Source organism: Monodelphis domestica, chromosome 4 (assembly GCF_027887165.1).
Source record: "Monodelphis domestica isolate mMonDom1 chromosome 4, mMonDom1.pri, whole genome shotgun sequence".
Taxonomy (NCBI): domain Eukaryota; kingdom Metazoa; phylum Chordata; class Mammalia; order Didelphimorphia; family Didelphidae; genus Monodelphis; species Monodelphis domestica.
In genome coordinates, this window is record NC_077230.1 from 100,595,032 (window position 1) to 100,612,136 (window position 17,105).

The 17,105-nt window shown below is 37.0% G+C and overlaps 1 protein-coding gene across 2 annotated transcripts in view; it reads right to left on the bottom strand.

The window, feature by feature from the left end:
- Nucleotides 1–1,356: 1,356 nt before the first annotated feature.
- Nucleotides 1,357–17,105, bottom strand: part of DZIP1L (DAZ interacting zinc finger protein 1 like) — a 56,189-nt gene continuing 40,440 nt past the window's right edge. For both annotated transcript variants that reach the window (XM_007493924.3, XM_007493926.3), the window contains 4 exons: nucleotides 15,990–16,209; nucleotides 6,792–6,970; nucleotides 5,286–5,425; nucleotides 1,357–1,845 (listed from right to left, as the gene is read on the bottom strand). In XM_007493924.3, the coding sequence (XP_007493986.2) occupies nucleotides 1,651–1,845; nucleotides 5,286–5,425; nucleotides 6,792–6,970; nucleotides 15,990–16,209 (734 nt within the window). In that variant the 3' untranslated portion in view covers nucleotides 1,357–1,650. The remainder of the gene's footprint in view (nucleotides 1,846–5,285; nucleotides 5,426–6,791; nucleotides 6,971–15,989; nucleotides 16,210–17,105) is intronic.

Consider the following 17,105-nt stretch of genomic DNA (forward strand, 5'->3'; position numbering starts at 1 on the left):
ACCACTATACCTGTTGAATAATGGGCATTTTTCCTTCTCCAATAAGAAAGAAAACCTAGAAAGAGAGCAAAAATTATAATAAAGACAGCAGTATCCATGTAAACTTGTAAGATCCACCCAATTTGTAACCCACAGTCAGTATAAAGGGTGAAGAGAATACTTCTCTCTTGCTCTTCCCTCTTTCATTCCTGATTTGATCAATAGGGATATTAGAGAAGGATGGGGGAAATTACATAGGATTTTTCTATGACCTTGATACATTCCCTGCTGATGAGATGCTGACCAGCAGCCCTCACAAGAATAGAAAGATAGAAGATTGACCCTTGGGGGAAGGGCTGAGCCGAGGAGATGGATAAGAAAGAGCCAGACACCAAGTAGTTTTACCAAATAACGAGCTACACAGATCAAGCTCCAGCTACTTAACTTCCACAAGGACATGAAACAGTTAGGTAACTTTAAATCAACACACGGGAGTAAGCAATGACTATAGAGATCAGCTGAGAGAAAAGCCAAGATCTCTTAGAGCCAGGGCTCTAAGCAGGAATCATTCCGGCTTGAGGATAGGAGATTAAGAAGGAAAGGTCTTTCACAGAGATAAAGGAAATTCCATTAGAAAAGCTGATTCTTGGCCAGAGGCCAAGCTCCAGGAAAGACAGAGACAGGTGAAAAGTAATAAGGGCTGGCTTTCTGTGCACCACTCATATTTATTGGTATTGAGATGCAAATGTACATAATACATATTAATGAATACACAGTGGATTGCCATTGGTTCAGGTGTAGATTACAACACATTAGAGGCATAGGTGGTCTCAGCCAGGTGAGCACAAAGAAACCTGAGTTGGCACCTAAACCTTAGGAATGCTGGGATCAAAGGTCAATGCCTTTCTTGCCATGCGCAGGACTGAGCATACTCTTTCCTAAGACAATCCTTACAGATAAATTATTTCCCTTGTGCATACACAGGTGTGGACTATTACACCTGCCATGTGTAGGGTCTGAGGAGGACATAGCCTAAGTACTTTTCTAGAAGCAAAGATACTTGGGACAATACTACGAAAAAATAGAGTTATCCATATGCTTTTTACACATTCTTGTTTTATCCTTTTTTCCTCCAAAAAGAAAGGGTCCTAGTAAGATATGAACATAATTATAGTGACCAAGCTTAGCTCAGAAGAATAATTGAGAAAATGCACCTCCCTCCTTTATTTGCACAAGTAGGAGAACTATGAGTATGAATGCACTATTAGATATTATATTGGTTGTTTCTATTCCATCATACTTTTCCCTCTATCTTTTTAATCTGTTATAAGGGATGGGCTCACAGGGGACAGGAGAAAGAAGATACACATTCAGAAATGAATTAAGAAAATTTATTAGATTGTATGCTCCTTTAGGGAAGGAACTGTCTTTCTTTTAATTAATTTATCTCCATGGCTTATAATAGCATTTGACACATAATAGGTGCTTGATAAATGTTTATTTAATTGTATTGAAATGGAAGTGATGCATAAAGAAAGATGCCCACAAAGAAAGGTAAAGTGTGTGACAGAAAGGGTAAGGTGTATAAAGTGGACATGCCTTACTGCTGTTGGGAAGGAGACCCTTGGATGACATTGTCTTCCCACAGTTTGGGAGTCATGTCTTTGCCAATCACCAGCCCATAACCCGGGCGCTACTCGAACTCCAGACACTGATGCTCTGAGAATCTGTGGAAATCCTACCAAGTTTCTCAACTGGTTGAGACCTGGACAGGTGCTGTGGCTTTTTTTTCTTTTCAATGACATCTAAATCCTGAAGAATCTCTTCCAATGAGGAAATATCTAAGTCACTGTCATCTTCGGAAAACTGTAATGACAATAGAAAAGAATAAAGAATCTTATCATTGAGGGAAAATGTAGTCAGTGTATATACTACATCTGGATCAAAATGAAGTCAAAGTATTTATGTAGGGAGAAAGTGGGGAGGAGGAAAGAGCATTTCTTCCTTTCCTTCAGATGCCATTCACTTTAGAAACTACTTCTAAGAGGTGACTCAGAGGATGGAAACCCAGGTCTAGAGATGGGAGGTCCTGGGTTCAAGTTTGCCCTCAGGCCTTTCCTACCTGTATGACTCTGGGCAGGTCACAACCCCAATTTCTTCACCCTTACTGCCCCTCTGCCTTGGAACCAATACTTAGTATTAATTCTAAGACAGAAGGAAAGGGTTTGAAAAGAAACAAGCAAACAAAGAAACTGCTTCTTAAATTTTCTATTATACTTAGTATATCTTTTAAAAAAACCATCCCATTTGGCAAAGAATAGCCACTAATAATAGCTAGCATTTACATCCAATTTTAAGGCTTATAAAGCCCTTTACATGTTATCTCATTTGATCCTCACAAGAGCCCCAGAGTAGATGTCACTAGCTCCATTTTAGAGATTGTTACCCCTATTTTACAGGTGAATAACTGAAAAAGCAGAGATATGTTGAGCAATTAGTAAGTAAAAGGGTCTGAACTTGGATCTTTCTAAATCCAAACCCAGAACTTTATCCACTAAACCCGAGCTGTTTCAAATTGATGTCAATTTTGTAGAACTATTACAGTGACAATAGACAGCATAATGACAGGGAGTCAAGAGCTATAGGTTCTCACACCAGGTCTGCCACCTTGTTGTATGAGCTTAGAAAAGTCACCTCATCTCTAAGTCTCCATTTCCTATTCTGTGAAATGAGAGGGCTGGACACGATGGTCTCTATACTGTTTCCTTCCATGTTTGTGATCCTCTAACTAGTTGTTTGTTTATTTTTACTGACTTTGGAGCTTGCAGAACTGATGAAGGAGAAAATCAATTAATTTCACAAAAGCAAATGAACTGAAGCTTTGAACTTCAAATGTTTTCAGGCTGGCTAAATTTTTCAACAAGTGCAGGGATAGTAGTCTCTATCAGTAAAGCATGATATTGCAGGCAAGTGATATTAGTGATAAAAAGAAGCCATAACTATAGAGTCAAGGGATCTCTAAGTTCTAGAAACATTTTGGTACTCTGGGAAAAGTTTGGCTCCCAGCTCCACTATGTATTACCTATTACAGAAGTTACTCAATGTACTAGGTTCCTCAGACATAAAATTGAAGAGGTAGAGTTGTTGTCTAAGATTTCTTCCAACTTATCCTGTAGGGCAGCTAGGTTGCACAGTGGTTAGAGCACTGGGCTTAGAGGCAAGAAAGGCATCTTCATGAATTCAAATATGGCCTCAAACATTTAGTATCTGTCACTTACCCTGTTTACCTCAGTTTCTTTATCTGTAAAATGAATTGAGGAAGAAATAGAAAAAACTACTCCAGTATCTTTGCCAAGAAGAAGCCAAATGAGGTCATGAAAAATACAGATACAACTGAAACAATTGGACAACAACAAAATTTATCCTATAAGGGTCTAAGACAATGGTATAAGGAAGTTTCTCGGGGTCCAGAAAATACTACAAACAAGATGCTAGAAAAAGTTCTGAAATGTTTTAATTATAGTCACAGTACTTAAACATACAGCATACCAACCAAGACTCTTTCACCAAAAGTTTTCCACACCATCTACTGGTGAATCTCCCCTCCTCCCCCTTCCCCCCCCCCACAGGGAAATATCTGGTTTAATATGGAAATCAGTGGAATGAGGGGGAAGCTTTTATTCTGCAACCCACTTTGGGGCATGAATCTATGCCATTCAGCAAGATTAAATAATTGAAATTCTATCTAGTATATTTAGAGAGTGATAATAAATAACCCGAAGAACACAAACAAATGTAATCATATTATGGCTCTCTTTAACATATTTGAAATGGAGCCATAGTGACAAGAGGGAACTTTGGAATTATGTTTCTTAGACCTGAGACATGTAAAAACCCAACCTGCTTCAAAAGGTTTTAAATCAATATCATGCTTCTTTTACAATAACTCAATGAGATCAATAATACAAGTACTATTACATCCATTTTATATACTGTATAAGGAATCTAAGAAAGAGGTTTTAAAAAACTTACCCTTACCAAGAAAAAAATGTTTAATTAAGCATTCTATCAAATCTTTGATTCCTTACTTGGGAAAGCAACCCAAGCCTATTTCTTCTGGCATTTGCCAGATAATTTAAATAAATCCCTTAAGTGTTCATTTGTTTTCAGATCTAAAAGTAGCTAGTCTTCCCCTCTTTTTCCTAATTATAACCTCATCGATGTGTCCATCTTGGTCCAAATTACTCTAAAGTACCCAACATCAGTATCATAGCTAAGATCATCTGGGTTTTGTTGTTGTTGTCATTCAGTCATTTCAGTTGTGTCAAACTCTTAGTGATCCCAGTTGGGTTTTTCTTGGCAGAGATACCAGAGTGATTTGCAGTTTCCTTTTCCAGCTCATTTTATGGATGACAAACTTAGCCAAACAGGGTGACTTGCCTGAGTAACATAACTATTATGTTCAAAGGTCAGATTTGAACTCGGGTCTTTTATTGATTTGGGGTTTATCACTTTACCCACTGTACCACCTAGCTGAAACAGACTGTCTAGTAGGTACTTAATAAATATTCATTGACTGATTGACCCACATCCCTTTGTTACCTAATACTCAATAAATCACTCCCATATTCTCATTCTACTCAGTTACTGAACTTAAAAGATACCAAAGAACAGATCAGGAAATGAAGGCATTTTATGTTTATGACATCTTGCTCCCCAACTAACACCATCCATTAAGCTTTAATTTTATTTCAATTAACAGAAATTTTTTCTCTCTTTTTCACCTCTCTTTCCCTTCCTCCAAATGAAAAGAAAGAAAGAAAATCATATACAAATAAGCATAGTCTAGCAAAACAAATTCTCACATTAGTCATTCTTGGACTTTTCCTATGCAAAAAAATGAAAGCTGTCTAGGAAGGTATCTTTGGAGCTACCACACCACTCTAGTATAGGGAATAACTATTTCATTATCCCAATCTATATGCAGATTTGGTAGCCCTTCTCTGACTTGCTATAAAGAATATCCTTTAATAAATCTTTGGATCCCCAAGTTTTATGCTGGGGTTTCCTTTTTTCTTCCCTGGGATTGATGCTAAGGTTACCATACAATCATTCACTTGGAGAGGCATTTGCAACCAAAGGATCTGAAATAGATTGGGAAAACTGACCAAATATCCTCATTTTTAATTTCCTCAAACTCAAGGAATCCTCATTCTAATTGCTTCTGTAAGCGTTCATAACTTACAGTTAAATGATTAACTTACAAATGAATTTCTGTTGCCTTTATTAAATTCTTCATATGTTACCTGTGGCTTCTTTACTGAGATGGTTGTTTTAGATGGTCCAACATCTGAGGCTAAGAAAACACTCACTCCTCCAGCAGGCTTCTTTCCAGGAGCAATTAACTGTTTTTCTAGAGTTTTGGCCAATGACTGGACTCGAGTTCCTGAGTAGGAGTCAAAGGACTTAGATTAGTGCTAAAAGGCTAGTAAGCCAATGCTCTACTCTTTAAGTCACAATTTCCAGGTATTTGAAATGGGAAGTTAATGAAGAAAGATCAAAAGAAAGAAGAGTAAAAAAGAAAGAAGGAAGAATTAGGAGGTGGAAGGAGAAGTAAAGGTTTTGTTTCTTGAAAAATCAATCAACAAGTATTTATTATATCTACTGTTGTGCAGGTATGGAAATTTCCTCCAATCTTGCAGATCAGCAACTTCTCTGCAATTTAGTCTTAGAATTGGTTGCTTGGGGCATGACAAAGATGTATGGTTTATTGATGATCATATACCTACTATATCTATATATCTGAGGTCTGAGGCAGAACTTCAACCCAGATCTTCCTTACTCCAAGTCTTTTCCCATTACTATTCACTATTTCTAACTCTGCATAGAAGAAAAGCTTAATAAATGTTAGTTACTATAGATAATTATTGTGATGAGTCACTGAATAGTATACAGATGTTATAATATATGACTGGGCTCTTCCTTAGGTTCCTCTTATTTCTAACAAGAGGAATTATAATTAAATGACATAAGGAAAACTATAAAATTCTCCCTCTATGGGAAAGGGATAGAAAACAGAAAAAAAATATATTAGGAAGTTTTAGTTGTTTCCTTTCTAAATATTTTTAAGGATAGGCTACAAACTCATGTTTTCACAAGTGTATTAGAAAAATAGGGACACTGATAATCTTTTAAGATTCTTTTTCTTGGGGGCAGCTGAGTGGCTCAGTGTATTAAGAGCCAGGCCATGGAGATGGGAGGTCCTAGGTTCAAATCTGGCCTCAGATACTTTCTAGCTGTGTGACCCTGGTCAAGTCACTTGACCCCAATTGCCTAGCCCTTACTGATCTGCTGCCTTGGAATCAAATGATTCCAAGGAAGGAAGGAAGGAAGGAAGGAAGGAAGGAAGGAAGGAAGGAAGGAAGGAAGGAAGGAAGGAAGGAAGGAAGGAAGGAAGGAAGGAAGGAAGGAAGGAAGGAAGGAAGGAAGGAAGGAAGGAAGGAAGGAAGGAAGGAAGGAAGGAATCCTACAGCTACCTATAGCTAATCTATTTTAAATAAATTTCTGAAGGCCAATTAAGCAATTGAGCTGCATGATTTGGGCTTTATAGTATAATTGGATAAAATACCAATGGATTTCTTTGGTCTTCCTGCTAACCTATGGAATTAACAGAAAATAATATTGATTTCTATCTCTGTCTGATATATTGAAAAGGATGTCACTATCAAAGAAAAAAATTGCACAGAAAACTAAATTGACCAGATAAATCTGGGTATTCATACTTCATTGATCAAATAAAAATATTCACTCACCTGTGGAAGTTACTCCACCAGGACTTTCCATGGGTTTAGGGACTTTCTCATCAGAGGTTTCAGTATCAGACCAATCCCAATCATTGTCATCTCTAACAGCCACTCTAGAAGGGGCTTGAAGATTTGGACGGGAAATATGATCTCCTTCTGAATCATCTTCAGATGTGAAAGGTGGGGTGCTAAAAGATTTAAATATAGATGGAAGGTGGTTTCATTTCTATAGTAACATGAGTAACATTTTAAATATAAGTGAAATGAAAAAAGTGCAAAAGTATTCTGGAAGATTAAATGTGCTAGAAAGTATCAAAGACTCAAAGGCATTGAAAGAAATATAAGCTCTTTGAGGGCACTTTTTTTTTCATTTGATCTCTCTATCCTCCAGTACCTTATATGTTAGTATAGCTTAATTAATGTTTACTGGATTGGGTTGAATTAGATCTCAATGGCCTTGTAATCTAACTCATGCCAATGAGGATATTGCCATTATAATAACATACCCAAGTGGGCATTCTAAGGTCTCCAATGAAATATAACTTACTTGCTGGTGAGCTCTAGATGACAGGAAGTCTTTCCTTCTATTGAGCCTCAGTATTTGACCTTAGATGGCATAACTAGAGTAACGCGTGAAGGTTACCATGTAAAACGGTCTAATGCCTCTTCTGAGTAAGTAATTTTCAAATATTCAAAGTAATAATGATCACATTCCTCCATATTTTCTCTTTTCTAAACCAAGCATCCCCAGCACTTTCAAATGATCGTCATGTGGCATATTCTAGAGTCTCCTCAAAATCTTGGCTGTCTTCCTCTATACCAAGTGCAATTTGTAAATGTCTCTTCTAAAATGTGTCACTAAGAACTAAGCACAATGCTGCAAATATGACATGGCTAAATGATTATATTTTATATAACACCTCTCGTGTTCTGAACACACTGCTTCTCTTGAAGTAGACTAAGACTACATGAGCTTTATTTTAGCAAATAGCCCAGAAGTAAAAACTACCCAAGTTCTTCTCCAGGGGAACACAAAACACAAGAGAGCACAAACACAAATTAATAGGAAAAAGTCATCAAGGGAACCAAATTCTCTAGAGCTTCACCATTCTGAAGGATGTTTGAACTGGTTCTCTTATTTGGATTCCTCCTGATAATTCAATAAGCTATTCAGTTCAGATACATTAGCCCCAGACTGATTTTGCTTTTATAGGTTAATTATAGAGTGATAATTTAGTCTTACATTATTAGCAATAGCATCAGATATTTACTTCTATGTCCTTAACCACTCTTAGCCTCAGTTTCTTCATCTGTAAAATGAGGGAAAGAAAAGTACCTACCCTCTCATAATTGTTGTGAGGACCATAAAACATATGCAAATTGTTTTGCAAATCTTAAAATAATATGTAAGTGCTAGTTATCATCATCATTATTGATACTATGAGTAATTTTTGTGGCTATTCTTAATCTGAATAAATCATGAAATATGCCTCCCACCTCTTGTTAGAAAAATGAGAAAAATATGTGTGAAGGGTGTTGGATGTGTTGTTGGACATAGTCACCATATCAATTATTTTTGCTCAATTTTTCTTTGTTGTTAGAAGGGAGAGATCAGTTCTAATGGAGGGGAAAAGGGGGGCTGGAGGAATCCCTGTATCCAAAAATTTCTACAATGTAAAAACATTAGCCTCTAACCCAATTCACCTTTTCCCTCTTCCTTTTTTCCTGACCCTGAAATCAGGAATACTCAACTTCAAATTCTACTCTTATTACAGGCATGAACTATTCTGTTCATTTAGTCTCCTTTAGTATTACAAAAATGAGCCTTTGCTTTTATAAGAAGCTTGGGTTCCATCAGTTGAGGAATTGCTCAGCAAAGTTGTGGTATATGTTTGTGACAGAATACTATTGTACTGTAAAAAGTGATGAACAGGATGATTTTGAAAAAACCTGGAAAGATTTAGGTGAACTGAGGCAAAGTGAAGTGAGCTGACCCAGGACACTGTACACAGTAACAACAATATTGTAGATTAATTAAAATGTGAATGACTTAGCTATTCTTAGCAATACAATGATCCAAGATAATTCCAAAGAACTTAAGATGAAAAATTCTATCCACTTCTAGAGAAATAACTGGAGTATAAATGCATATGCAAATTACATTTTCTTTTCTTTTTTGGTCTGTGTATTCTTTTACAACATAACTAATACAAAAATACATTCTGCATAACTGCACATGTAGAACCCATATGAAAATGCTTGCCATCTTAGGTGGGGTGGAAAGGAACAGAAGGAGGAAAGGAGGAAATTAGGCACTCAAAATTTATTTATTTTTAAACCCTTACCTTTCATCTTAGAATAAACACTGTGTGTTGGTTCTTAGGCAGAAGAGTGGTAAGGGCTAGGCAATGGGGGTTAATTGACTTCCTCAGGGTCACACAGCTAGGAAGTATCTGAGTTCAGATTTGAACCCAGGACCTCCTGCCTCTAAGTCTGATTCTCAATCCACTGAGCCACCCATCTGCCCTCCAGAACACCAAAATTTTAAAAAGAATATAAGAATTTTTTCTACATGTAATTGGTAAAAATAAAATATATTTTTAAAAAGAAGCTTGAGAACATTAAAGATAATTTGCATTTTTCAAAAGTCAGATTAAGCCTAAATTGTATACCTATAGAAGATATTTCAGAAGGGGATACAAATAAGCAAAATACAATATAAGTTTTCTTACTATTCTGTTAAATTTCATATACATTTGAAAATCTCTCCAACATCAAAGGTCCCAGCTCCATATGTTTTTAAAAGTGAGCCAAGATCCTATGCTTATATTATGTGTTAAATACTATTAATTATTAATCTACTTCTAGGGAGGTATATGCTGAACACAGCTCAAACTAGAACAAACTAGTAGGAGTCAATACATTTTCAGTTGAGTATATACATCTCAACTACAAATCAGGGCTTGACTTCCAATTCTGTGGATTGTCTAGACTTTAGAAAGTGATAGAAAAAAGATGGTGGCTTAGAAGCAGCAGAAGTTCAGACCTCTGAAAACCCTTCCTTACTGATCACAAACTGAATGCTCCTAAGGGGACTGAAAATCAAACCTAACAACAAGACAGAGCCAAGGAACCCTCCTGCTGGACATCAATCCAAAAGGTATGCCCCCCCCCACAAAAGCCAGAATCTGAGAACAGTCAGGTTAAGGGGAAGGAAGAAGGGAGGTCCCAGGACCACTCACCCCCAACATAGAGTGCTAAGCCTCCAGCGGCAGGAGAAACCACTGGGCAGGCAAAGGCACTGGTCTGGAGGGAGTACCTTGCAGGCAGAGATGTGCCAGGCTCAGAGTATCGAACCCAGGTGGCGGGGAAGGAGTTGGAGAGGAAGCGAAGAGCAGACAGCCTGGTCACAGTGGCTGAGACCCTCCATATTGCTCCAGCCTTCCAGGAGGTTTTGGCCTCAGGGCACACCCAGCCCAACCCAGCTGAACTTAATCCTATCAAAAGTCTTATAAAATCTCCTGGCCCACAAGAAGTTTTAAGGTAGGAAAATAGAAACAGGATAGAAGTTTTGATTCCCGCGAAGGGCGTGAAAGAGCCGACCTTAGAGATGTAAATAAAAGAGTCAGTAATCAATTATTAATATTCAGGAGCCACAGCCTGCTCCGATCACTGGACATTACTATCTAGGCTATTCCCATCCAATGATCCCGATTTAACACTGCACTGGTCAGAGGATAATACTAGCTCAGTAGGAAAGGAGATTAGAAACTAAAGGAGTTAGATAACGCTAGGTATTAGCATTTGAAAAGAGAGAGAGACAGGAAGGCCTGACTGAAGGGCCAGGCCTCAGGGAAAAAGATAGAGAGGAGAGAGAAAGGGGAGAAGTTGCTCCTTGGCAAACCTGTCTACATCCTCGTCCTCGAAGTGGGGCGAGCTGGCTGCAGCCCCTTTCCTTTTATTCTCTTTGATATACAAATGCACTCAATACATATTGATAAGTTACATGATGCCTCAATACATATGGATGAGTTACATAGTGTATTGCCATTGGATAATTGCAAATTACGACAAGGTGAAGGTGGGGTTATTATCCTCAGGTGAGTGAGACAAGAGGAAGCAAGGTTTCGCGCCCTAACTTCAGCCACGCTGGGAATAGAGCCCATTGCCATGCGCAGGATGGCCATGTGCTCACTCACAATCCTTGTCTCTCCATAATACCTATGGGCTGGACTGCTACATCTTCAGAGGTCAGGGAAGCTCAAACTCCAACACCCCTCCCCCACAGACTGCAGGGAAAGATCTTCTGTCAAAGTTCCAAGAGGGGAGACTGACAGAAAACCCCAAAACCAAAAAAATGAGATGAGAAAGAACACAGGCAAATACAAGGAGAAAAGAAGGGGTAAATATGAGAAAACAACAGAAAAAGAAGAAAGAAATTACAATAGACAGGTTCTGTACAGGCAACGAGCAAAGAACAAATGGAAGAGAGGGGGAGGGATCAGCAAACGATAAATCAGCAATCCCAGCAAATTGGATACAGGCTTTGGAAGAATTCAAAATACAATTCAAAACACAATTAAGAGAGGCTGAAGATAATTGGGGAAAGAACTTAAAAACTAAGGTAAGTCATCTGGAAACAGAAAATAGTGTCTTGAAAGCCAAAATCAACTAGCTTGAAAATGAGGCAAAGGACATGAAAGATGAGGCAAAGAAAATGAAAGCTAAGGCAAAAGAGATGAGAGATGAGGCAAAGAGGATGAAAGATGACCTCTAAAGAAAATCAGACCAGAAGGAGAAGGATGGCAAAAAAGCCAGGGATAAAATCCAGTCTTTAAGAAACAGAATACAACAACTACAATTAAGTAACCTCACAAGGCAGAAAGACACTATAAAACAAATTCTAAAGAAAGGGGAAAAAATGAGGTAAATATGAAGCATCTCATTCACAAAACAGAAGATTGAGAAAATTGTTTGAGGAGAGACAATTTAAGAATCACTGGTCTACCATAAGACCATGACAAAAGAAAAAGCCTGGACATAATACTAAAGGAAATTATTCAAGAAAAATGCCCCAATATTCTAGAACAAGAGGGAAAAGTGGAGATTGGAAGAATCCACAGATCACCTCCTATACTTAATCCCCAACTGACAACACCCCAGAATGTTATAGCCAAATTCAAGAACTATCAGAACAAAGAAAAAATATTACAAGCTGCCAAGAAGAAGTCATTCAGATACCATGGAACTACAGTGAGGATAACACAGGATCTGGCTGCATCTATACTGAAGGACCAAAAGGCATGGAATATGATATTTCAGAAAGCAAGGGAACTAGGTCTACAACCAAGAATCGACTACCTAGCAAAAATGACTATATTCTTACAGGGGAAAATATGGTCATTCAACATTCAACAATAGAAGAATTCCAAGAATTTGTAAAGAAAAGACCAGACCTGAACAGGAAATCTGATGTCCAAGCACAGAACTCAAGAGAACCATCAAAGCAAAAATAATAAATACAACCTTCTCAGATCACAATGCAATGAAAATAATAATTAGTAAGGGTACATGGAGAGGTAAATCAAAAATGAATTGGAAATTAAACAATACAATTCTCCAAAACCAGTTAGTCAAAGAACAAATCATAGAAACAATAATTTAATTGGAAAAAATGACAATGATGGGACATCCTTTCAAAACCTATGGGATGCAGCCAAAGTAGTACTCAGGGGGAAATTTATATCCTTGAGTTCATATATTAACAAATTAAGAAGGGCAGAGGTCAATGAATTGGGCATGCAAATTAAAAAATTAGAAAATGAACAAATCACTAGAAAGTGAACAAATTAAAAACCCTCAGATGAAAACTAAATTAGAGATCCTAAAAATCAAAAGAGAAATTAATAAAATTGAAAGTCAAAGAACTATTGATTTAATAAATAAGCTGAGAAGCTGGTACTTTGAAAAAACAAATAAAACAGACAAAGCACTGGTCAGTCTAATTAAAAAAATAAAAGAAGAAAACCAAATTGACAGTATCCAAGATGAAAAGGAAGACCTCATCTCTAATGAAGAGGAAATTAAGGCAATCATTAAAAACTACTATGCCCAATTATATGGCAACAAATATGACAATCTAGGTGATATGGATGAATACTTAAAATATATATAAATTGCCTAGACTAAAAGAGGAAGAAATATATTATCTAAACAACCCCATATCAGACAAAGAAATTGAACAAGACATCAAAGAATTCCCTAAGAAAAAATCCGCAGGTCCAGATGGATTCACAAATGAATTCTATCAAACATTCAAAAGAACAACTAATCCTAATATTATACAAACTACTTGACAGAATAAGCAAAGAAGGAGTTCTATCAAATTCCTTTTACAACACAAATATGGTACTGATCCCAAAACCAGACAGGTCAAAAACAAAGAAAGAAAACTATAGACCAATCTCCCTAATGAATATAGATGCAAATCTTAAATAGAATACTAGACTCCAGCAAGTCATCACAAGTGTTATTCACTATGACCAGGTAGGATTCATACCAGGAATGCAAGGATGGTTCAATATCAGGAAAACCATCCACATAATTGACCATATTAACAAGCAAACTGACAAAAATCACATGGTTATCTCATTAGATGCAGAAAAAGCTTTGATAAAATACAACACCTATTACTATTGAAAACACTAGAAAGTATAGGAATAGAAGGTCCTTTCCTAAAAATAATAAACAGTATATATCTAAAACCATCAGAAAACCTCATCTGCAATGGGGATAAACTAGAAGCCTTCCCAATAAGATCAAGAGTAAAATAAGGATGCTCATTATCACCTCTATTATTTAACATTGTACTAGAGACACTAGCAGTAGCAATTAGAGAAGAAAAAGAAATTGAAGGTATTAAAACTGGCAATGAGGAGACCAAGCTATCACTCTTTGCACATGATATGATGGTCTACTTAAAGAATCATAGAGAATCAACCAAAAAGCTAGTTGAAATAATCAACAACTTTGGCAAAGTCACAGGATACAAAATAAACCCACATAAGTCATCAGCATTTCTATATATCTCCAACCCATTTCAGCAGCAAGAACTAGAAAGAGAAATTCCATTTAAAATCACCCTAGACAATATAAAATATTTAGGAATCTATTTGCCAAGACAAACACAGGAACTATATGAACACAACTATAAAACACTCTCCACACAATTAAAACTAGATCTAAACAATTGGAGAAACATTGATTACTCATGGGTAGGATGAGCTAACATAATAAAAATTACAATCCTGCCCAATTTAATTTACTTATTTAGTGCCATATCCATTGAACTACCAAAAAACTTTTTACTGAATTAGAAAAAAACATAACAAAGTTCATTTGGAAGAACAAAAGATCAATGATATCCAGGGAAATAATGAAAAAAATGCAAAGGAAAGAGGACTTGCAGTCCCAAATCTCAAACTATACTATAAAGCAGTGGTCATCAAAACAATTTGGTACTGACTAAGAGACAAAAAGGTGAATCAGTGGAATAGACTTGGGGTAAGTGACCTTAGCAAGACAGTCTATGACAAGCCCAAAGATCCCAGATTTGGGGACAAAAATCCACTATTTGACAAAAACTGCTGGGAAAATTGAAAGACAGTGTGGGAGAGATTAGGCTTGAATCAACACCTCACACCAAGATAAACTCAGAATGGGTGAATGACTTGAACATGAAGAAGGAAACTATAAGCAAATTAAGTGAACACAGAATAGTATACTTGTCAGATCTTTGGGAAAGGAAAGACTTTAAAACCAAGCAAGAGCAAGAAAAAAATCACAAAATATAAAATCAATAATTTTGATTACATCAAATTAAAAAGCTTTTGTACAAACAAAACTAATGCATCCAAAATTAGGAGGAAAGCAACAAATTGGGAAACAATTTTCATTACAGAAACCTCTGACAAAGGACTAATTATTCAAATTTATGAAGAGCTAAACCAATTGTATAAAAAATCAAGCCATTCTCCAATTGATAAATGGGCAAGGGACATGAATAGGCAATTTTCAGATAAAGAATTCAAAACTATTAATAAGCACATAAAAAGTGCTCTAAATCTCTTATAATCAAGGAGATGCAAATGAAAATAACTCTGAGGTATCACCTCACACCTAGCAGATTGGCTAACATGAGAGCAACGGAAAGTAATGAATGCTGGAGGGGATATGGCAAAATTGGAAAATTAATGCACTGCTGGTAGAGTTGTGAATTGTTCCAACCATTCTGGAGGGCAATTTGGAACTATGCCCAAAGGGCGATAAAGGGCTGTCTGCCCCCATAGCACTGCTGGTTTGAACCCCAAAGAGATAATAAGGAAAAAGACTTGTACAAGAATATTCATAGCTGCGCTCTTTGTGGTGGCAAAAAAAAATTGGAAAATGAGGGGATGCCCTTCAATTGGGGAATAGCTGAACAAATTGTGGTATATGTTAATGATAGAATACTATTCTGCTCAAAGGAATAATAAATTGGAGGAATTTCATGTGAACTGGAACAACCTCCAGGAATTGATTCAGAGTGGTAGGAGCAGAACCAGGAGAACATTGTACACAGAGACTGATACACTGTGGTACAACTGAATGTAATGGACTTCTCCATTAGTGGCAATGCAGTGACCCTGAACAACTTGGAGGAATCTACAAGAAAAGCCACTATCCACATCCAGAGGAAACACTGTGGGAGTAAAAACACCAAAGAAAAACAACTGCTTGAATACATGGGTTGAAGGCATATGGTTGGGGATGTAGACTCTAAATGAACATCCTAGTGTAAACAACAACATGGAAATGGGTTCTGATCAAGGACACAAGTAATACCCAAAGAAATTGTATGTCAGCTGTGGGAAGGGTGGGGGTGGGGGGAGGGAGGGAAATAAAGTGAGTATTGTAACAAAAAAAATAAATAAATATTTTTTAAAAAGTGATAGAAAAAATGTTAATGATGCAGAGAAAACCTGAAAGAATGCCCTGAATATTTATCCCACTCAGAGTCTAGTGTTAGGCATTTGCTAGCTCATTTCTGCCTCTAGGCATATATTTAAATTCCAGAAAGAAAAATCTGAAAGGGAACCAAAGAGTATATTTAAGCATGTGGTTACCACAGAAAGAACATTAGTGGTAGCTATGAAGCTTGAGTCTTACCTCAGCCCAGGCCCAGGGGAAGCCCGAGCTCCAGGGGGCCCAGGAACTTTGCTTCGTGGAGTTGGAACTGGTATCACTGGTGGGGCAGGGCTGTGGTTGACTTGGCTCTGAGGTGTTTGGGGCATAGGTGATGCTGTTTGTTGGAGCTGTGATTCCACTCGAAGTGTTTTGGATTTCTGCTGAACTTCTCTTCTAGGCAGTGGGCTCCTCTGACTTTTGACTAGAGAAACAAATAGGTCTGAATATAAACACAAACTCGAATGAACCAGAGATGGCATCCCCAACAAGTGTTCTCAGATGAAAGCAAAAATATTGGCTGGAATATTAGGGATGAAAATTTTGAAAAATAATGGAAAGAATCTCAGATACAGCCAAGTCTCATAGAAATATATTTAATATTTTCTCAAGCCTCTTGAGAATATTAACCACTAGATTAGAAGTTGGAAAATCAAGGTTCTGGTCCCAGCTCTGTCACTAACTAGTATCTCTGGGTAAGTCATTTCCCCTTTCATTTTCTCATCTACAAAATGAAGGTGGACTAGATGGTCTCCAAGTTCCCTTCTAGCTCTAAAATGATATGATTCCATCCTCAATAAAAGAAATTCCTTCATGTATAATAAATATTGAGAACAGATTTCACTGAACTAAATTCAATTTGTAAAAAAAAAATTGATTTTTAACTGGGAAAGGTTGTAGATATCAATCTGAAGAAATCATTCATTCTTAGGGTATTAGAACAATGTGGACCGAAGGCCAGGCTTAATGTAAAGAAGACTTATCTTTAAACGTTCCAATCTGGCCTCAGATACTCACTAATTATATGACCCTGAGAAAGTTACTTCACCCTGTTTGCCTCAGTTCCTCAGCTTTAAATTGAACTGGAAAAGAAAATGGAAAACCATTCCAGTATATTTACCAAGAAAACTCCAAATAGAGTCATGAAGGTTCAGACATGACTGAAAATAACTAAACAGTGACAAGAAGAGGTAAGGACAAGGACACAGAAATATACCTTTAACCAAGAGATTTTTTAAACACTCACATCTCATTTCCCTTCACTTAAACCCTAAGAACAGGCTTCTTTTCCCCATTTTAATTCAAAATAGCCTGAGAATT